The sequence below is a fragment of the Pleurodeles waltl genome, chromosome 7 (assembly GCF_031143425.1).
Source record: "Pleurodeles waltl isolate 20211129_DDA chromosome 7, aPleWal1.hap1.20221129, whole genome shotgun sequence".
NCBI classification, from domain to species: domain Eukaryota; kingdom Metazoa; phylum Chordata; class Amphibia; order Caudata; family Salamandridae; genus Pleurodeles; species Pleurodeles waltl.
Window position 1 is genome coordinate 401,815,235 of NC_090446.1, and position 22,796 is coordinate 401,838,030.

The following is a 22,796-nucleotide window of genomic DNA, read 5'->3' on the forward strand; positions in this document are numbered from 1 at the left end:
ACATTAGCATGCTCATCTTCATTTAGCAGCTATAGCTGCACATCTCCAAAACAGACAACACACCTCTCTTCAGAATACAGTTATTAAAGCTCTCATTGAAAGCATTGAGCCATTCTGCCCAGGGTAACACCAGCACCATACTGGAATCTTAATGTTGTTCTTACTAGGCGCATGGGTGCACTTTTCTAGCCAATTCATTCATGGCAATTACAGCTCCTTTCAAGGACAGTGGCTTTCCTAGTGGCTGTCACTTCCCTAGGATGTGTAAGTGAGCTCAAAGCTTTAACTTTAGAAAACCCATTCTTCCAAATACATAGGGATAGAGTAGTTCCTTGAACAATTCCTAAATTCCTTCCAAACGTCTCACTTCCATATCAACCAGTCTATTGAAATATCAGTCTTCTTTCTGCCGCCAGACTTGGTAGCAGAAAGAGATCTTCACACACTACATGTTAAAAGGGCTCTCATGTCTTATATTGACAGAACCAAGCAGTTTAGGAAATCAAAAAATCTTTTTGTAGCATTTTCCTTACCTCATAAGTATAACCCAATATCAATAAATGTTATCGCCAGATGGAGATAATCAAATGTTTACAAACTTGCTATGATAAAGCAAGAAGGCAGTTACCGATTAACCCAATATGCACTCAGCTAGGAAGAAAGGTGCTTCTATGACTTTTCTAGGTAATATACCCATAGCAGGTATACATAAAGCTGCTACATGGTCTACACCACATACATTTACTAAGCACTATTGTGTAGATTAGCATGCCAACAAGCCAGTGTTGGCCAGGCAGTGCTCAGAACACTTTTTCAGTCCGCTCCAACTGCTACAGGCTAGCCACTGCTTATATGGAGGGACTGCTTTACAGTCTATGCAAAGCATGTGTATTTACAGCCACACATGCCATTGAATGGAACATTTTACTTCCCTGTAGAGTCACACGTGCCCTCCTTCCTCCCCGGATGCTTGTACTTAAGTTACTATAAACTATTGTACATATGTAAATACATTGCACGGACATCTCTTGCTCTTTACTCTCTGTAAACTCCTTCCTCACCTGCCTGCGAGAAAATCTAACAAAGGACTTGATGCCCATGCACTGTATCAGAGAGAAGGAATTACTCGATCCAGTGACTCAAAGATTCTTTGAACAAAAACAACTTGTAAAACTCCGCACCCAACACTAGATGGAAGACTTACGCAAAGCATGTGAATCTACAGTACTACATGCCACGAACAGATGTCTGCTAGGTAAGTAACTTTTTCCTTGTGATTTATCTTAGGCAGATTTCTGACAAGTCTCCTTTCCATCTTGAAGATGAAACTGCTAAATGTATTTGTTGCTCTCACCTTTATTTAATATTTTAGTTTTTTTGCTGAGTCTTCTGCATTTTTGACGCTGTGGTTTTATTACAAATCCATGTGAAGTGATTGTCACAATCACTTGGGTAGTCTTTCTTGGGTCTGACATGTTGCTTCAGGTAGAATAGCACCCCAGACACCCAACAGCGCCCCCTTGTGCCAGTGATTAGAACTCAATTACTGTATGACTTGGTATGCTTAGGCTTTTTTCAGGTATTTCCAGGCCATCAAGCTAGAAGTGCAGACAGAGCATAATCACTGAATAGTTATAGAGAATATTCTTTTTAAAAACTTTAATGTGGCTCATGGGGGGGTTGTGTGATGCTTCTTATTTAACTAGTTACTAGAGCGTTTCATATGACATCTGTCTGTGAGTTACTAAGAACAGGGCAAAATGTTACTCCCAAATACTTGTATTGGGAGCTATTGAAATTTTTTCACTCCATGTACCCAGGAAATACTTCCTGGTCTCCATAGTCCTGAGATGCCTGCTTTGCCATACTTCACCTCACAAAACATAGATCTCAGTGGTATGGCATCAACTAGCAAACCTTGTCCATTGAAGCTGCCGCCATTCAACCATTAATCAACACTAACATTCTTCACCAAGCGCATGGGTCCTGTGAAAGTGCACGTGCGGACGAGAGGCCTCTGTTTTTCTATGCCTTGGCAACTGGCTGGCTACTAAAAACTTCAACATCTTGTAATGTACAAAGGCACATTGAGCCAACGCAGAGACTATTGCTGAATATGGCTAAATCTTTGCTTACATGTGTGCCAATCTTCTATTCTTGGCTTCCACCTTCACTCAAGTAAAGGGGCAGTCCATACATCTGTGGAACGATCAGACTCATGCTCACAGTGTGCTACAGTGGGCTGTTTATTTGGAGAGAAATAAATAATCTAATTGGGTTATTTATTGTCTACAGACCAATTAAACAAATGGCTTCTCCTTTCCTTTATGCATACTCAGTATAGCAACCCCAGACCATGGTCTCCATTATTTGTGTCATTGATTAAGTTGCTCAGGGGAGCTGAACCTTCAGGTGAGCTTGTTCTACCCAAAGTGTCAATATCACATTCTTTGCATCTTGTTGCCCACCCTGATTACTGTCACATTTTAAAAGCTGACTATCAATATTAGGAACCTAAACATTGGTGAGAGTGACTGACTTTTCAAAAAGTGAGCGTGCCCATATACGCTGGTTCACTGTTTCACTGTTCATTGTTTTATGGTATTTCACCCCTTCTGTCATACGTACTGTATGAAGCAGATTATTGGCATGGACCTCATTTAACTGCTAAGCATGGAGCCTTTCAAGGGGATAGGTCTGTCTTTTGTAGAAAGGGGTACCAATATTTTCTGCATAGATGTGCGAAACCAACCTTTCTTTGTTGGCAGTGTTCATTTGGCTCACATTCCAATTTAAAACCATTCCCTAATTTCTAATAGGGCTTATTTTAACAATGTAGAGATAAAGCCATATTTAGATTGTTTCCTAGAAGCAGCAATAGGAGTGTTGATTGTTTGTGAGCGCAACAGAAATGTATGGTTTAAAAACTGCATGGTTACAGCTCCCTTTCACACTGATTTTACCAACCAACAGTGTTATAAGGCAGAATACCCCAACTCCCCAACTTGGAACTCCCTAAACATCAACCAAAGTGGTGCCTACCTGAGGACGAATCATGTCACCCACCAACTGCACCTTGAATTAAAGTAATGTGCACCCATTAAAGGCTGGCATCCTACGGGAGGTATTCAATATCAACAACTTCAGTTGTCTAGCAACAGTATAATATTAGATGTCTGGGCCATGTCTAGTGAGATGGCTCTGTCAGAACTCTCCAAACACAATGATGAACATATCTATACATGTATTTCTATCCAAAAACCTCAGCGTTGCTATTTTATCTTTTTCGGTTCAGTTACTTGAGTAGCTTCATTCATTGCTATTTATGGTGTAGCTTTGTTGTTTTGGTCTTCCAACAGTGAGTTTAGTGCTGGCTGTGCCTTCTTTCTACTGTTGTGCTTCTTGAAGACTTAAAAGCTGTTTCAGGATTGGTGAGAAGTGGTTCTAATCATTATAATTGTTAGTTTCCCTGGGCTGAGCATGATGTATTCAGTCCAGCTGTTCTTGATGTCTGTTTGGCCTCTGAGGAGGCTTGTCTGGCTTCTTGCAGACACACAGTGGCATCAGAGAACATAGCCACTGCAGTCTCCTGATATTGTAGTTTGCCTGTTGCCATCCTAAGTACCATATCATTATGGGACACCAAGAGAGTGTTGGTCCTTACCAAAAAGGTGAATGAATGATCATGGCTTAATAAACAGTTCTACTTAGAACAGTCCGCCTCCCCCTTTCCCCTCCACTGCCACCAAAATCATCTGCGGTGTCCCACAAGGATCCTCCCTCAGCCCCAGCCTCTTCAACATTTACATGACCCCGCTCGCCAACATCCTTCGACCACACAGAATCATCTCTCCTACGCAGACGACACCAAACTCATCATCTCCCTCACCCGCAACCCTACTACTGCCAAAACCAACCTCTACGCTGCACTCCTTGACACCACCACTTGGATGACAGCCAACTACCTGAACTCTATCAACAAAACCAAAATAATCATTTTTGGCCCCAACAAAACCTTATGGGACGACTCCTGGTGGCCCACCGACCTAGGCCCCGCACCTACCGCCGCAAACCACGCACGCAACCTTGGCATCATCCTGGACCCCTCCCTCTCAATGACCCAACAAATCAACGCCAACACATCCTCCTGTTTCAACACACTTCGCACGCTGAAAAAAACCTTCAAATGGATTCCCATAGAGACCAGAAAGACCGTCACCCACGCACTCATCAGCAGCAGGCTAGACTACGGAAACGCCCTCTATGCCGGCATCACACTCAAACTCAAACGCAAACTCCAGAGAATCCAGAACACAGCCGCACGCCTCATCCTGGACCTCCCTCGCCATGAACACATCTCATCACACCACAAATCCCTTCACTGGCTCCCCATTGACAAGAGGATCACCTTCAAAATCCTCATCCACGCGCACAAGTCCCTCCACAACGCCGGCCCAACCTATCAACGAAAGAGTGAACTTACACACTCCCAACCGCCACCTCCGATCTGCCGACCTCGCACTCGCCACAGTCCCCCGCATCAAACGCACCACCACAGGAGGCAGATCCTTCTCCTACCTCACCCTCAAGGCCTGGAGCTCCCTCCCCACCGACCTCCACAAGACCCAAGACCTCCTTTTCAGAAAGAAACTCAAGACACGGCTGTTAAAACAGTGACCCTCCTTCCCACCACACCCCCCACCCCCAACCCCACCAGTGCCTTTAGACCCTCATGGGTGAGTAGCGCGCTCTATACATTTTTTTGATTGATTGATTGATTGACTTACCCCATGGCTCAGTGTCCCCACTTTTGTGGATTCACAAATGGTGGCTATGTGGCTGTTATTATTGTGAGATCTTGGTTAACACCTTTGTTCTCACCTTAATAACAGAGTAGACTTTCTCCATGTGTAACAGAGTCTAATTTGATGTGGTGGTGCCATCAGCAGGATTACAGATGCTCTGCTCAGCCTTATCCGTGTCTGACTTTTTTTTTTTTTTCCATCTAGTCCAGGTCATAAATGTGGTGTTAATCTTCTTATCACTTCTGATCACGCTGACTTTCATCTCCATCTGGCTAGACTTGCAGGATTCTGTTTGAGGCAGTTTTGTATATTTCTGGTGCTGTCAGTTCTTGTAGCGTTTTTTTTTTGTCATGTTATATTTCTTTTCTCTGTTCCTTTTTTCCCACTTTTCTTTATGATGTAGTCTAGCTAGCTAGTTCATTGGTCATTCCTAGCATACATGCCTCAAATAGCCTGTGTAGGCACACTCGCCTTGTCCAGTTTCCCAGGCATAGTCCTGACACCAGCACCACCTTACACCACTGGCGCTATGGATGGTAGTAGGTCGCATTCAATCCGGAGCAGAACTTTATAGCCACACAGTTAGAAAAGCCCAGTGCCCTGCATTCCACTGGTTTATTGGACTTTTGTGTTTCTGGAGCTAATGGGGATAGCTCTCGTTCACAGGGTGCCAGGACTCTGTGTCCTTTTATGTTGCAATGGAATATTCTGCCTGGGTGCCTGATGAGATGTATTCAAAGTGTTTTCTCTCTCCCAGTCTCGTATCATTTAGAGTAGGCTGCAGCCCTTCAGGTATTACCTTAGGGTAGCTGTTCTGTCTAGATCTACTATGTTTAAAATTCATTGTGTTTCACTCCTTTGAACGAATTGGCTTCTCAGATAGGAGTGTTCCACTAGGTGATTAATAATCCTTTGAGTGTAACATATTGTCTCTGCTCTTGTAAAGTCATCTGTTACATCTGGTGGACACCATGGTCCCCCCTAAGGCCATACTCTACAGGTAAACCACACCTTTTCAGTCTCCAGTGGCTGTTGGCACAAGGTCTACAGCGCCAGACACCTGACAGTCATCCACTCCTTCAGGAGTCTCCTTCATGATGGTGCACACTCATGCCACTTCCAGTCTCATCACACTTACAGGCTTCTTGGCCTTCTGATGCAGCTGGGACCAGCTGCTGTTAACCTTGCTGTCCCTTCTTGGTGTTGAGTTGACTGCACAGAGGACTGCAGTCCACAGCCCCACCTGTCACCGCCTACTCACCTAATCACTCAATCATAGTAGGACGCTTCCCTCTCACAGGACAGTGATAACCGAGCAGGCTTTCATCCCATCCCAAGTGGACTATACAACCTGCAAATCTTCTTCTTTCAGGCTTGAAGTATTCATGCTGCTTCTGTTGGATAGTATTTGATTGGATCTTCAGTCCCACGACTGGCGCTGCAGTCCTAAATGGCAAGCTTACTTGGTGTCAGGCCTCACTCCCTTTTACCCTACTATTTAATCCATAACATAGCACCAAGTACACTCGTTAGCACTTGACCATCAGGGTAGCCAAGTCGAGCAGTTGAAGGTTCTAGTACAGTGGAGGAGCATAAAGTGGATAAGACTCGCAGAGTGGAGGGGGCATAATGTCTAGTGGGGTAGAGTGATGAGGCATAAAGTCTAGTGGAGAGGCGTAAAGTGGAGTGGAGTATGAATGGTGTGGTAGCATACCACCATTAGACAGCACATTTTACTTTGAATTTACCATTACATTTGCACAGAATGATAAAAATACTGCACACAAACAATGCGTGGAAATCGGCATCACTTATTGTATTGATTTGTTTTGATCATATTGAATTATGTTTCCACCACACTTCAGAATTACAAAGACACTAATTTGTGCTTTCCTAATTGTGATATATTCTGAATTGTTTATACAGCTTGTTTACTGGCATTTAGATGTTCTTGTATGCTAGAAAAAATATCCTTTCCCTTCAGCGCTCAGGACCCCGCAAGATTGCTGCTTCAATCCTCTCACTTTGTAGTCCGAGAAAGAAAAGTAAACACCAAACTGAAAAGTAAACACCAAACTCCTTTGGTAGAAAGAGTCTATCATTTGGCCTCTCTCTTTGAATGCGCAGTAAATGTGACAAGATAAAAACAAAATGTAAAGGCTTGTTTATTGCTTATTTACTTCTGAACTCCAGAATAGTTAATTTGGGGACGCTTCAGCACCTCCCAGACCCCTACTTCTGGCAGCAGTGGCTTGGGTGTGAAATTAAAGAACAGGATTCTTTAATTTGTCCTTAGTAAAGAGCACTAGCCAAAATAAGCTCGTAGACGGAACATTGGTCCTGATAGGTATGCAAGATTGAACTGGTAATGGCAGAGATGAGTAGAATCAGTCAAGCAGAAAGATAAGAGTCAGGATTTTGTTTTTGAAGAAATACAACACGTTTACTACTTCCTGAACTAGCATGCAAGGGAAACGACTGAAAACACGTGCTCTTGAGGCGCGCTGTACCAAAAAGAAAAAAGGTGTCCCAGAAAGTAAGCATTTGTGGTAGAATACAAGGAGCCAATGGTAAGCCAGCTATGCCCCACAGGAGGAACAAAGACCTGCTGGAAAGCCTAAAATAAACAGAGCCAGCAAATGGAAAGCAAACAAATGTGATTTACAAAACAGAAAGCCAATGGTGAGCAATGGGCAGAATGCATTCCTAGGTAAGCTCTTAGCATGTCACTAAAATGACTTTGCAACCATACATCTGTGCTCTCTGGTAGGCTTTGACCTAAAATTGCAGAAATAAATAGTGTGTGTGTGTGTGTGTGTGTGTGTGTGTGTGTGTGTATATATACTGTATATTAGCCATGTTCTCAGTTGGTTCCTTGTTACAGTATTGTATTGTAACAAGTACACTGAGCAAAAAGCAGGCCTGTAGCTCTGGAAATCACTTGTAATCTGCTTCTTGAATTGCCCTTTCAACTTGCGGTCTATCCCTTCTCCTCAAAAGTACTTCTGGGTAACCATCGGGCAGCATGTAATACAGGTCACTTTTCTCGCATCATTGCTATTGTACCTTTGGGCACTTTAGGCCATGCGGGGTTGCCCCACATTAATTGAGTGAGACCAGGGGTGGCATAGCTCCTAGTGGTGTTTACCTGCATGAAACAGTTGTGCTAACTCTTCCTGGCCAGGTCCTCGTCTATGGTGTCTCTGGCCTTATGTTGACTTTAGGGTGAGCTGCAAGGTCCCTGGGGTCTCCCTTTCTCAAAATCTGCCCTGCCAGAAACAATCATTCCCCAGGTTGCAGTGTTCAGCACCGCGTCCCTCTCCTTCCAGCAGTCCTTTTCAATGAGCTGTCTTCTTTGTGAAATGACTCATCCAACTGCCCTGTTCAGCAGTAGTCAGCACTTTCCTTTAGGACAGGCCCCAGGCAGTTTTTCTTAAAAATTACAGAAATGTTAAGGTCCCTAGTCCGGAACCTGATGAAGGAGAAATGGCGCACAGCAGCCTCAACCTGGGAACAGAAGAGATTCTTGGGCTCCACTTGTGTATCACTCTGGGTTAGGAAATCAAAACAGACTGTGTGTGTCCACAGTCAAATCAATCAAGGATTTGTAAAGCGTGGCTAATCACCCGTAGGGTCTCAAGGCGCTGAATGTAGTCGTGCTGCTCAGTCAGAGCCAGGTCTTGAGGTCCTTCCTGAACTGCTTCATGATGCGGTCTGCCTGAGCTTGAGGGGAAGTGTTCCATGTCCGGGCTGCTGGGTAGGAGAAAGATCTTCCTCCTGCTGTACTTTTCCAGATCTTGGGGACGGCTGCAAGGGTGAGCTGGGAGGAATGGAGACGTCTGTTGGGTACATAGAAGGTGAGGCGGTGGTTGAGGTTTGCTGGTCCTGTGTTGTGAGATGCCTTGAAGGTGTGGATCAGCAGTTTGTATGTGATGCCCTTGTTGACTGGGAGCCAGTGAAGGTCCATAAGGTGGGAGGAGATTTGGCTGTCTTCGGAGATGTTTAGGATGAGTCTGTCTGCTGCATTCTGGACTCTTAGTCTTGTTTGAAGTTTCTTGGTAATGCCGCCATAGAGTGCGTTGCCGTAGTCTAGTTTGCTGGTGATGTGTGTGGGTGACTGTCTTCGTCATGTCGGGGGGGGGGGGGGAATCCATTTGAAAATTTTCCTCAGGAGATAGAGTGTGTGGAGGCTTGACGAGGAGATCAGTGGGGGCGGGGGCGTTACCCAGAGCAGTGGACCACCAGGAGGAGTTCTAGGCGGAAGAGGTGGAGCCGATCGCAAAATATAACAGACACAATCCATACCCAACCTTTTCTGTCTCTAATTGTTGCACCTGGATAGAGTGAAGGACCTGGTTGAAGAGAGATAGCATACCAGTTTAGAGATAAAGGAGAGGCCAGAAAGTGACTCTTCCCTCCCTGGTCATGAGTAAAAAGACCTGAGCTGTAACAATGATTTGCTTCTGCAACCACTGTTGGTTATCATCAGCACAGTGAGCTAACAGTAGAAAAGTGAAAGAGAGCACACTTGTTGTGCCTCTCAAGACCACAGAGCCAGACTCTTGGTCACATTTTGAATCCCAGGACACTCTCTGCACATGATTGTTGTATGCACAGTGGTGACAAGCCAACAACCCACAGAAATTGCTGTGGGACACTTGAGGCTGGGGCACACTCTACACAGAAGTGCAGGACACCTTTTCCATCCCAACAGTCATTTCCTGTCTGAAAAGGGGCTGAAGCTGGGCCGTGTCTTGTAGGGTTTAGTAGGACATTTAATGTGCGGATGGGCAGGCAGCCTACCTCTGGTTGTGTGCAGCTCCAGCCATGCACTTGAGCACAATCCTTTCTGCAGGTGATGCACCACACAGGCTAAGTCTGACCAGCTGGAGCAGTCTTGTTACAGGGATGGTGAACACAAATAATCCTTCGTTCTTTGTTTGAGTATGTAATTTCAAACCAGACTTGTACACTTGGCTTTCAAGTGTTTTTTTTTTTTTGCTAGTTGTCTGCACTGGAAATATTATTGTGCTGATATGAATAAGTACATATAGATCAGGGGAATTCATGGCTTCTGCACCATTGAGTTTCGACACTATGGTCATCAAGAAAGTTCACCAAGGTTTATGCAAATGTGAACGCCTATAACAGGTTTTTGGTATTTGAGTTGATTGTGAAAATATTAAAGAGAGTTTGCTTGTGTTTTGCAGGTATGCAGCTCTTATTGAAGAAATCAATTTTGAAGAAGGGAAGGTACTTATCCATTTCAAACACTGGAATCACCGCCATGATGAATGGTTCTTTTGGGATAGTCCTGATCTTCGTCCTGAAGAGAAGATCCAGCTACGAACAGAAGGCTTGCATAGTGAACCAGTGCAACCGGTAAGTGTAGACTATTATTTGTAAACATAGCAAATCTGGCGAAACCATATTTTACTGGTGATGTGTGTATTAGTCGCAAATTATTTGGAATTGGTACAGGAAATGGTTTACAGATTTCAATTCTCAACGTAGAACTATAATTGTAAACGTGGAATGTGTTTAGCTTTGTTTGCTCATTAAACTTCCTCTTCAGCACTTCTACCCGAATTGAGAAGTATGGTTAATGTTCAGCCAGCATAACAGGTTATTTTATGCATCTTCTATAGCTGCAACGCGGTTTTGTTAAGGTGCTAATGAGTTAAACTGCAAATGTTTCTAGTAGATCAGGTCTTCTGAGTCTCCCCAGTGAAAATATAATGTCTTGCTTCCATTCCGCCTTTATGTGCTAAGTTAGACTTAGCCTTTGCTTCTATGTGTAGCTTTTGGGTTTAGATTTCAATGCACTTCTTCAGTACTTACAAAATGGCAGAGAGTTGGACTGTTTTAAAAGACTATTAGGCTTTCATTAGAATTTTCAAAATGTGCTTACACTAATGTATTACACCTCTGTGTACTATTTTACTACTCTATCTTCAAAATTGAAGATGCAACTATTAGTGCTTAGATTAACAGATCACCCCCCACCCCCGTTATAACAACTAAATGGTGCAGCCTTGCCAGGCACACCTGATGTTATCTTCACATTAGCCAGAACATAAACTGTGTTCTGGTCAAGCTAATAACTAAATCCTTCAATGCTAGCTTTCCTGCAACATGAATTTTCTCTTGTGCAAACATTATTTTTTGTAGCTGTGGCATCCACCAGGGGCTTCAGTGACCTAAGGTGCTTGTGCTCATCTGAATTTATCCGGATTTCTGACCCCAAATTGTTGACTGAATTTCTTCTGAATGAGTACACCATCTTTCAGTTATTTGTTTTCCTCTGCTGGCATGCCCCTTTGTGTTACGAAACATTGCAAAAACTTGGGCATTGACCACGTTTAGATGCAACTGCATAGTGGAACCAGGGTTCTATATTTCCTGGCACAGTTATTTTAACTATAGTACCAATGAGGTAACCAAGCTGGAGATAATGCTGCTATTCCCTAACCGATTATATCCTACACGTTCCAGTGTTCTACTGCATACGGAAAAAACATCTATACTCTGTGTGCATTCTACGACTTGCACATGGCTGTCAGACGTATGTAGGGCAGCTACCTGTTCTACTCCACACTTTTTTTTTTTTCTCCTTGCACAGGAAGCAATGCAAAAATTGGACAAGAATGTTAACGTTAGTTTTAACCCCTTCCTCACAAACTTTGTATATTCTGTGCTGTTAGATCGCCCCACAGCAGAGAATATGAGAGGCAGGACATTTGAAAGTGGAAAGATTAACATACGGTGAAGTGAGTTACCCCTATTTAAAAGGGATTCTTCCATTATCAACACTCTGTTGTCAATGCCTTAGCCATTGTTTAAAAAAAACAACAAAAAAAAAACAGATAGCTATTGGCTTCTTTTTACAAAGAACTGGTGAGGGGGCTTACTCGTGGGGGGTGGGGAGGTAAAAGGCATGACTGTACATGAATCACACCTACATGCTTGCTGTTACATCACGCAAAGTTTGTTAAACTGATAAAGAAGTTTCCATTTCTATTGAAGGGCAGAAACTTATAATGTGACAGGCCTAGGAGTAACTGAGAAAACTCTGGGGTAATTTTATCCTTTGGTCAAATTAATTAAATAATATTGTCCTCTCTCGGCAACTTTGCCTTCAAAGTGAGATCCTAAATTCTACAAATGCATGAAATCCTTCCTCTTCATGATCTATTCAATTGTCTTCTCCGCAGTGAACACACTTCTGATTCCCTTACTACTTACATCCCCACTGCCAGCACCGGTTGCGACATTTGTTTATTTCTTTTAAACATACTTCTTATGCTGCAAGAGGCAGAAAGTATTTCTATTTATAATTTTGCTATGAGGTGTTCACAGAGCTTGCGCTAAATGGGTGTTTATCCAAGTGTATTATATGGGAAAAGATAATTATTCTGGTTATAGGAGAATGCCTGGATGTTTACATAGCAAGTTATGTTTAATTTAAGAAGGTTTTCATCTTTCTGTGAGAGAACATTAGAAAGTTGCCTCTCTAGATTTATTCTGACATGCTGAATGAACACAGCCAATAACTAAAGCTCATTTTATAATGTTTTATATAAAATTGCTAGATAAGATTGAGAGTCTTTAGAGACTGTGGTAAATAATGATGGAAGATCATGAGACCACTTTAAATTGGAAGCTTAATATTGGGCAGTAAATAGAAAATGCAGTTGATGTAGAGAAGTGGGTCAAAGATTTGCTGGCCAATGATCCGTGTGCAAAGTATTTCAAAGATAAACGCCTGCTATGTAATTACGTTTCAAGTAAGTTTCCTTTCCATGCTGATTGGATAGGTTTTCCCTTTTGTTGGTATTCATTATTGCACTGTGATTTAATTATCTGCTTTACAAAAATGTATTTTGTTTTTTAGGAGTTTCGTGTAAATCAGCAAGTGTTAGCTTGCTGGTCTGATTGTCGGTTTTACCCTGCAAAGGTTACTGCTGCTAACAAGGATGGTAAGAATGAGATTTATCCATGTGTAGTGTAATGGAAATAGCTGTATATACTTTCATAGACCGTTACATTAATGACCATGCAGCTGATGCCCCAGTGGTTCAAGCTTCTTTATTGAATTAATTTACTAAATTATCTTGGTTGTTTTAGCATCTTTGTTTTTCTATTGTTCTTTTTAAGTGTAAACTTTATTTTACCTTGGTCTGTGTTTATGGCTATCAACGAAGATCCCAGGATGGAGACAGAAACAGTAGTTGTAATCCTAGCTTTCCTTCTTGTCACTCTTCATTGAAGCCATTCCTCGCGCTCCTCCTAGACTGAAGGATCAGCTTGTTTTTTTCAGGAGGGTTAGATTTTAGACGTTCTGTGAAATCAGACTTTGGTTCAGTCACTGCAGGGCATGTTGTGATACTCCTGGTTTGCTTACATAAGATATCATTTTGCTGTTTCATCAAACTGTTAACTATCTGGCTGCATTATTTTCATTTTCCTTTGCTGTAGATTTGTGGCCTGGACATGCCCCCCAATTCGGTCTTACTGGCTGAAAATTGAGAAGGCATTGACTCATGATTGCTTAACTGGTCACCCTCACACCATTTGTGGCAGTGCTGGGGTACACGAGGGACATAGAAGTGGGAATTAGGAAATGTATCTCTCCACCTGCCTCTTGCTAAGAGGCAAATGGTGTTTAAGTGGGGAAGAAGCAGCGCACTGAAATTTAAGAATTGGCTGCAGGATCTGATATATTGTAGGGATCCGTTTACTGTATATGCCAAACTGCTACCCCCTAGTTCCAGGCCCCGAGATATATGTGATTAATTGGAGGCTTATCTCCTCGCCCACACTACAAAAGGAGTAGAGTACCCCAATCTGCCTTAATCGCTCGACATCCCCACTCATACACAGTATATTCTGGTCACTTCACACTACTCCTCATTGGTTGGGGAGACCTGTCATAATTGCACAGTGTGGTGTTTCCGGAGGGTCAGATACCAGCACTCACTGATACGCGCTTAATACATCTGAAAGGTGTGTCAAGACTGTACATGATGGTCATTAACTTGCCTGTAATTGTTTTATGTTTTTGTCTGGCTATGACATGGAAAATGCAAAATAACCTTGCAAAAGAGATGTACTCTGCACAATGGTATGATACTGTACGGGAGCATTGTTCTTATTGTTAGTTTTAATTGGCTTCTCTTTTTGTACATGATCAATGTACCCTCTATGGCTTAAACTGAAAAACACCAATAAAGAAATGTGAAGCTTTTCAGTCCCATAGTATTGCCCAATGTGATCTTTAATGAAAATAGCAATTGCAATTTTCCTGACACAAACTATAGATATCCCGGACACCTGTTTTATTTCTAAAATGTTTTGTAGGAAAAAGATGTATATCATGCCGGAAATTAAATAAACTTGAGAGGGAGTCAAGTTTGACTATCATGTGGTTCTGCTATAAAAACTCAAAAGTTAAAAATAATGCCCAAGTTAAAGTCCCAACCAGACTTTAGCTCCCACTCCGATTATTCCTGGATATGGTATGTGATGAGGTGTTTTAGAGACCTAATGTAATTCATTATGTTCATTGGGATTGACTGATTCTTTTGTTCTGTACTAATGCTTTTAAAATAACACTCTTAATATTGTTAAACAATGGCTCTGTGGGTGCATGGATTCTGGCCTCTTGGTTTATAATGCTGGGATTGGGTGATTTTTTTATTTTTTTTATTATAGCTGGTGTGAATGCATAATGATGCGTTTAAATATATGATGGTGATTGTGTTGGGGTATATTTGTGGTTGTGTGCCCATATTATAATGGAGGCTATGTTCCCTCTTTTGTTACTTGACTCAGCTGGTGTTTGAGCCAATCATTGATTATGCTTGTGTGAATGATCCTTGCAGGAATGCTGCAGAGTATTGGTAAATAGTGACTGTGTTATGATAGTTGTTGTGTTGGTATATAATGGTGGGTATGGTGCTTTAGTATGGTTGTCATCATGTACTAATGTTGGAGTTTGCATGTATGAAGGTTTGTTTTCGTATGGTGGTGTAGAATGGGTCTATGTGGCCATTTGCTGTTGCTTTTTTAGACACATTTTGGTGTTTGTGGGGATTATAAACGTGGCTTTGTGATGGGATGTGGCAGAGTATTGTTATTTCTGCGGGCATATATGTACCATTAGGGGTGGGCTTTCATATGATAGTGGTATGAAAAAGCGGGTGTGATTATGTGAAGGGATGTACGATTGTGAGCATCTTGGTCTTTGTTGTGTAGCAAAGTCTGTTTGCTGGGGGTGGGTGTTAACAATGGTACACAAGATCAGTGTAACACCTTAACTTTTGAAACCTTTTTTAGGTTGAGCCTCAGCAGCGCATGTGCTGTCTCTGCGAGACATGCTGTGTTCAGGATAGGGACTTTAGCCGCACCCACTTTTGACATTTGTTCTTTGTGCTTATCTTAAATGCGTCACTTTTATTGGTGAATTGTGCGAAATGTCCCTGCGTGCTAATTTCCTGACCCGGGAGCTTTCACATTTTTGCTGGCCATCCTACATCACACTTCCTCCTGTTCCAGCGTATGATTACCCCGGCTCCCTCCTCCCCCCCTACCCTCTGGTTTCAGTTTTCCCCTTTAATTTGACCCACGATCCTTTCTCTTTGCGGCTCACCGCCATGCTTCATGTTTATTTTGGAGTGAGAATAGGAATGCTGAAAATGAACACCTGCCATAGACAAACGCATTGGCAACATCCATGTAGGAAAGCTGTTGCAAAGCATCTGTGCACGAATATTACTTATGTCAGCCATTCTCCACCTTTTCTGTTCCCAGAACGTTACTAATGGGGATCGTGTTTAATGAATATAGTTACGGCCTTGAGAGAGCCCGGGCTGCTTATAGTTGCATGGATTCAGCATTGGCTTAATTTGCGCTTCTCACCTGGGTCTGTTCTGATTTTTTTCAAATTCTGATACTTGCTGTAGGTCAAATATAGACCTACGCTTACCTTAAAACACAGAAACATAGCAATCACTGCTTTTCTATTAGACATTGATCGGACAGCTCGAGGAAGTAGTCCGATTAAATAAATCAGAGTTAGATAGCTCATCAGGTTGCAGTTTGTGCCTTCTGTTAAGGTGTCTCTGTATCTTGCAATTTACAGGGTGAAATTCAGTCTTTCTCACTTCCAAGACTAAAGGAGTGCCACGAATTTTGAAATAAATACGATTATAATTTAAATTCTGTTAGTAGTACTATGTATGTGTGCATTTTCAGTGGGATATGCCTGTTAGACCTGGCATGCTTGGCATGGTCTCCCCTGCCTTTTTTGCCTCTGCTTCCCATGTTTTGACTGTGTACTGGACTCTGCTTTTGCTGTTTTTGGTACTCTAGGTACTTTACCACTGCTGAGCAATGCTAAAGTGCAAGTGCTCCTGTGTAAATTGTATGTGTAATTAGCTTATCCCTGATTGGCATATTTGATTTTCTAGTAAGTCCCTAGTAAAGTGCCCTAGAGGTGCCTAGGACCTGTAAATCAAATGCTACTAGTGGGCTTGCAGCACTGGTTGTGCCACCCACATGAGTAGCCCTAAAAACATGGCTCAGACCTCCCCCAGCAGTGTCTGTGTGTGCAGTTTTAAACTGCCAATTCGACCCCATGTCCACTCACCTAAATTTCAGGTTCCGCAGGAGCGAAGAGAATAAAATCCTCACCCCAAACACTATTCTCTCCAATCTGCAAATAGCCTCCGGGGGAAAGGAATAGGGAACAGGGATTTGGGAAGGGAAGAGAAACAAAACACTGGTTCACGAAGGAGCGTTACTGTTGTTCTAAGAAAGTTGCCTCATGGCTTGGTGAAGGAATTCTAAGACCAAAACCAAGACCTACAAATATAAGTGTCTTTCAGCAAAATAACAATAATTATTATAATTCGATTGGGCAATCACCTAGTCTTTCAGCAAAGTCACAATCATTATTAGCGCTCGATTGCTCAACTATTAAGCACACTTTTGTAACTCACAACAAAATCGTTATAAAATCAAACTTAAAATGTGTCTTTTGTCATTCGTTTTCACACAATAGACTTGCTCCAAAACAATCAGAATAAACGTTTAGGTTTGCATAGATATCGAGTGATGCTTTCATGAGTTCACAACACTTAACTTCAATGCTGCTTTTAAAAATACTTCTCAAGCTGTCTTTGGAAAATAGTCTTGTATCACGGGTTTCTCAGCATCGATGAATGTCTTTCATAATGCACCAAAAGGTCACTAACCTCAAGAAGGCTGAAAACAGGGAGACTAGAAGGAATTACTCACGAACAGACTTCTCCCTAAATGTTTCGATTATTTGAGGAAGATTAAATATTGCTCGTAAATTCTCCAGCCGCTGCAAAAGTAATCCTCTCCAGAGACGGAAGCACAGATAAAGTCTTGCACTGAAAAGACGACTCCTGAAAGAATCACAGAACTCCACCTGAACCGGGAGCACCTGCAAACGAAGGAAGACTCTAAGCCAAGCACAGTAAACACCTTGGCAATTCTATTTATAGACTAGTGATTAGTCATCAGACACATGCTGTTGATGAGTCATTAAACACTTCTGATTCATATAAAGGAATTCTATGTCTCCATAAACCACTTGGCACACAGTTCACAAATGGAACAACATTTGCTTTTATCAATATAAACAACCATGCAATGCAGTGTTCCTCACTAGTTACAGGAAGTACTGTGCTGTAAAGACCTTCATGACATGTTTCATTGTTCTTCATACATGCTGATTTATTTTGTGAGGGTGCAGCAAGAAGCGTGCATGTGTGAGTGCAAGTCCTAACATAAACATTCCCTTTAAGACACCCCAAAGTTAGGCCCTAGGTATCCCCTTGGGCGGGGTGCAGTGTATTTTAAAAGTGGGACATGTCCTTGATGTGTTTTACATGTTCTAACAGTGAAAAACTACTAAACTCAGCTTTCACTTATGCAGGGCCTCTCTCTCTCATAGGTTAACATGGGGGCTGCCTTTCGATAACTTAAGTGCAGATTCCCTTTGGAAGCTGATATAACTTTGAAGGTTGGTGTCTTTGAACTCACAATTTAAAAATACATCTTTTGGTGAAGTTGCTTTTTAAATTGTCAGTTTGAAAATGCCACTTTTAGAAAGTGGGCATTATCTTGCTTAAACTATTCTGTAACTCTGCCTATTTATAGATTACCTCTCTGGGCCAGACTGACAGGCTGTTTGTGAATCCTCTTTAGGCAGTGAGACAAAGGGAGCTGTGGAGTAGCCTGCATATCCTTATGGGCCATCTGAGCTACAGTGGAGGGAAGAGCGGTCACTTACACCTAAATGGGCTGTGCCTGCCCTCTCGCAATGCAGTCTCCAACTCCCTGGTGTGAGTCTGCAGCCTGGCCTGGGCAAGGCAGGATCCTGTGAACAACAGAGACTTTCCTTTGAAGTTTGCCAACTTCAAAGGCAGAAAGGGGTATAAGTATTAGACCCAAAACCCCTGAAAATCGGATTTCATCAAGAATTCAAGAACCACCTCTGCCAAGGAGAATAGCTGAGTGCTGCCCCTGCCTGTGACTGTGCTTTGTTGGGCTATCTTGCAGTTGGTGCTTCTGCCTGTGAAAAGAGGACAAAGACTGGACTTTGTTGTGCATTTCTGCTTGAGAAGAGTCTCCAAGAGCTTAAACTAAACTTGCCTCCTGTTGTTGGTCTCAGGGCCACCAAAGACTTCCTCTGCTAGCACCTGGACTCTCTGGTGAGACTCCTCCATGCCAAGTGGTGCCCCATCCAGTCCCTGGGCCCTTGAAAGGTGAAGCTGATGGAAAGGGCGGAAATCCACGCACAGACCGCCGTGTGGGGGAATTGTCAACACACCATCTGCAATGAGGCTGATAACGCGCTGCCAACCTCGTCGCTGAAAACGATGCTCCGTCTGCATCACGGCTGAAAGTTTGACGCATTGTGGCTGGAGAAACTACCCGCAACACCCGCTTGCGGCTGCTGATAACGACGCAAACCCCAAGCAGCGTGGTTTCCTGACACCGTGTGACCGGATTTCGAACGCAACATCTCTGGGCCTACCTGGATCTGAGGTGCCCGTTCGGGAATCAACACATCGCTCTCTTGCGAGGGAGAAAAAAAGACACATCGCCGACCCGACCAACGAAGAAGTGATGCTTGGCCTCACTTGCGAGTAAGGAATCAACGCATCACTGACTTTTCTGACGTATGCTGGCCCATGCAGCTTTATCTTTGATGCAAACCAGGTACTTTGGTGTAACAGCATTCCCTCTGTTTTCTATAGATTAAAACTGTTATTATTTTTCGAATTCATATCTTGACTTGTGTATGTTGGATTTTTGTCGTTTTGGTCTTGTTTGATTTAGATAAATATTACCTCTTTTTCTAAACTGGTGAGGTGTCCATTTTGTAGTGTTTTCACTTTATTACTGTATGTGTTGGTAGAAATACTTTGCACATTGCTTTTGGGGGTTAAGCTTTTCTGCTCATACCAAGCTACCAAGGGGGTGACTGGTGGATTAACCGGGTGTGTTTCTCCTTTATCCTGACTAGAGTGTGGGTCACCGCTTGGACAGAGTGCAAACTGACTGCCAACCAGAGACCCCATTTCTAACATTTGTGATCAGCGGTTGGGATTGGACTTGTATTTGTACTTGACATACAGTGATTAAGTGTACACTACTGTTTTCAGTGTAGACCATTACGTGACCACATACTACATGTCTTTGTGATTTTTTGCTTTTTCTCTTTTTTGACTTTTTTCCTGCTTCCATATTTTTGGTGATCTTTTAGTTGATTTTTTTAAACTTCTCATTGGGAACTCTTTTTCTGCCTTGAAACTGCATCTGCGAGTGAACCTTGCCATCATATCTCAATCTTGGGCTGCTTCAGCTGTGTCTGTAAAAGCTGTTTTTGAGTTGGAGAAACTGGAGGCGTATACAGTGGCTCAACTGAAGCAGTTTTGTAAGGATCGTGCCTGTCCCATTAGGAGCTCCACCAGGAAGGAGGAGCTGCAGTAGGCACTGAGGGGCTGGGTGATAGCAAAGGAGGCTGAGTGGAAGGATGAAGGTGAGGAGGTGCAGTGTTCACAATGGGGTAGTCGATGTGCCTGTTATGCCTGGGGTGAGGGTCTCTCAAGGGCAGGTAGCAGTGTGTCATCCAAGGATCTGACTTCTGAAGAGTTGCAGGACAGACAGACAGAGAGGGCTCACTGGAACTAGAGAAGTTGAGGATGAAAATGGAGAGGGAGATGAAATAGAGGAGACTGGCCATAGAAGAGAAGAAGCTGCTCCTTGCTCATGCTTAGTTTGAGGGAAGTAGATCAAAGGAGCCAGTCAAGCAGAGATGGTGGCAGCAGTACCCCAGTGTGGCGTGAGAGGAGGGTACACATTCCAAAGGACTTAGTAAATGATTACAAGAGAGAGGAAGACCTATCTGTGGCCTAAGGGGTAGGAGTCTGCTTTATACATGAACATGGTCCCTCAAGCACACTGGGGGCGGGTCTGTGAAAGCACTTTGAGGTAGATGGGAGGGACACTCTGACATCCTTAGAGTAGGTGAGCCCCTAAGGATCCCTTATCATGAAGGATGCCATACCTACAAGATATGGCCTCACCCCAGAGCAGTACAGGGATAAGTTTAGGTCCTACAAAAAGAAGGAATCTGATAACTAGGTTCGAATGTGTTGACTTTTTTCAGTTCACTGGATGGTTGGGTGAAGGGGCAGCAAGGTGACAAGTTATGAGGGGCTGTACAATTTGATTGCTTGGGAGCATTTGTCCAGCCTTGGTTTCCAGAGCTGCACCAGCACCTGATTGACAGCAAGCTGACAGACCCCAGAAAGCTTGTGTAGGAAGCAGACCAGTGGGAGAGCACCAGGGTCCAGAAGAGGTATGGTGGAGACCATACCAAGGGTGGGCATGGTCCCTGTCAGAAGTGGGGGGGAGGGTAAATGGGGGGTTCTCCAAAGGGCCCCAACCTAGTTCCCAGGATAAGGATTTCCAGCCCCCAGTAGAAAAACAATGGATCTCTACAGGGAAAGTTGCAGAGAAGGGTCCCTGCATGTGCTTTCCATGTAATCACGTGGGTCACATAAAGGTGGGACCCCAAAGTCCCAAGGGGACACAGGCACCCACTGGTGCTCAGTCACAGGGGTTGGCTAGTGTAGCTCTTGGGGAGGAGTTGGTTCCAGGTGGGTGGGAGCCAGCTAAGATGACCCTTGTCTCACTAGGGGACAGTCAGATGGTTCAGAGGACCCTCATGCCTGAGAACACTAAGAAGTACGGGCAGTGGGTGACCATCAGGACAGAGGGTGGAGGCTCTGAGAGACACAGGAGCCAGTGTGACTACGGTGAGAAGTCACCTGGTGTCTGAAGAGCTGGTAGTTACCCATTCACTTCACCAAGTAGTTACAGCGGACAACTCAAAGCACCTGTGCAAAGTGCCGCAGGTTCCCTTTGAATGGGAAGGGGGGGTCCTTGGGTTCCTAGAGGGTAGCTGTGAGTCCAACCAGGTCTGTAGATTGTCTGCTTGATAATAACCTGGAGGATTTCCCTTGGAAGGAGGTAGAACGCAGGTCTCACTTGGAGATGTTGGGTCTGCCTGGGTGGGTGTGTGCGCCCACCCGGTCCATGGCAGCCTGTCAGGGTGATCAGGAGACCCTGGAGCCTGAAAGAGTGGCCCAGGTGTATGCCAGAAGGCACATGAGAAACCCACTCCAAAAGTTCCCACAGTCCAGGAGGAGGCTGAACCTGAGGGGGAGGCCCTGGAGCCTACAGTGGAACAGATGGCTGACCTGGGTGAGGTCCCTGAGCTGACTCAGTGGCAGTAAGAAGGAGAACCCACCAGGGAGGAATTCTGTGAGGCACAGAAGACATGCCCTGCTCCTGAGGGTTTGCAGCAGCAGGCTGCAGACCAGGTGTCTGGCAAGGAGCCTGGATCACATTTGATTTACTGGGAGGACAGCCTCCTGTATAGTGAACCTAAGGTTCTCAGCCTGTATGCTGGTGGCACCCCAGTGTTTCTACTGGGCCTGGCTCATGAGATGCCTTTGGTGGGACATATGTGCAGGACAAGACCTCTGAAAGGTTTATTACCCACTTTTACTGGCCCCAAATGCGCAGGCACTCAGATGTATACTGTGGGTCTTGCCAATCTTGTCAGGCAAGTGGCAAGAGTGGGGGGGAAATGCAAGCCTCCCCACCAACCTTTTCCAGTTGTCCGCTTCCCCTTTGAGAGGGTGGGCATTGACATTGTTGTGCCTCTGGACCCTGAGGACAGTCTTAAGCAACAGGTTGGTCCTGGTCTTAGTGTAACATTCCACCCGGTACCCAGAAGCCATTCCCTTAAGATCACTGCCCCTGTGGTGGGACGTGTGTTGATGGGTGTTTCTTACCTGCATGGAGTTCCCCAAGGGAGTGGTATATGACAGGTGTACCACCTTCATATCTACTTATAGGGCACCCCACACTCCTTCAACAGAGACTTCATATAAGTTCACCACTCCTTACCACCCCAAAGCAATGGTCTGATTGAGAGATTCAACTGCACCTTGAAAGGCATGATTATGGGCCTGTCAGAGCCCTTGAGGCGGAAATGGGACGTCCTCTTGCCATACCTTCTGTTTGCCTAGAGGAAGGTGCTTCAGAAGGGACTTTGATTTAGTCTCTGAGTTATTGTATGACCACCTTGTCAGGGGACCTTTGAGTCTGGTGAAGGAGGGCTTGGAGAAAGCACCCCCAGGATGTATTCAGTTACATGCTGGCTTTTAGGTACTGGACAGCTCGCTTCCGGCGGCTTGCTCAGGAGAACCTGGAGGCAAGCCAGGAAGACGTGAAGCACTGGTGTGACCAGAATGCCACTCTGGTTGAGTTCAGGTCTGGTCAAAAAGTGTGGATGATGGCCCCAGTGGAGCCTAGGGCACTCCAGGATAAGTGGACTGGGCCTTTTGAGGTGGTGGAGCACAAGAGTGATGTCACCTA

The 22,796-nt window shown here is 44.0% G+C and overlaps 1 protein-coding gene across 7 annotated transcripts in view; it reads left to right on the forward strand.

The window, feature by feature from the left end:
- The window catches only part of PHF20 (PHD finger protein 20), a 1,394,195-nt gene that overhangs the window by 179,894 nt on the left and 1,191,505 nt on the right, over positions 1 to 22,796 (forward strand). For all 7 annotated transcript variants that reach the window (XM_069243878.1, XM_069243882.1, XM_069243883.1 and 4 more), the window contains exons 3-4: positions 10,016 to 10,187; positions 12,700 to 12,784. In XM_069243878.1, the coding sequence (XP_069099979.1) occupies positions 10,016 to 10,187; positions 12,700 to 12,784 (257 nt within the window). The remainder of the gene's footprint in view (positions 1 to 10,015; positions 10,188 to 12,699; positions 12,785 to 22,796) is intronic.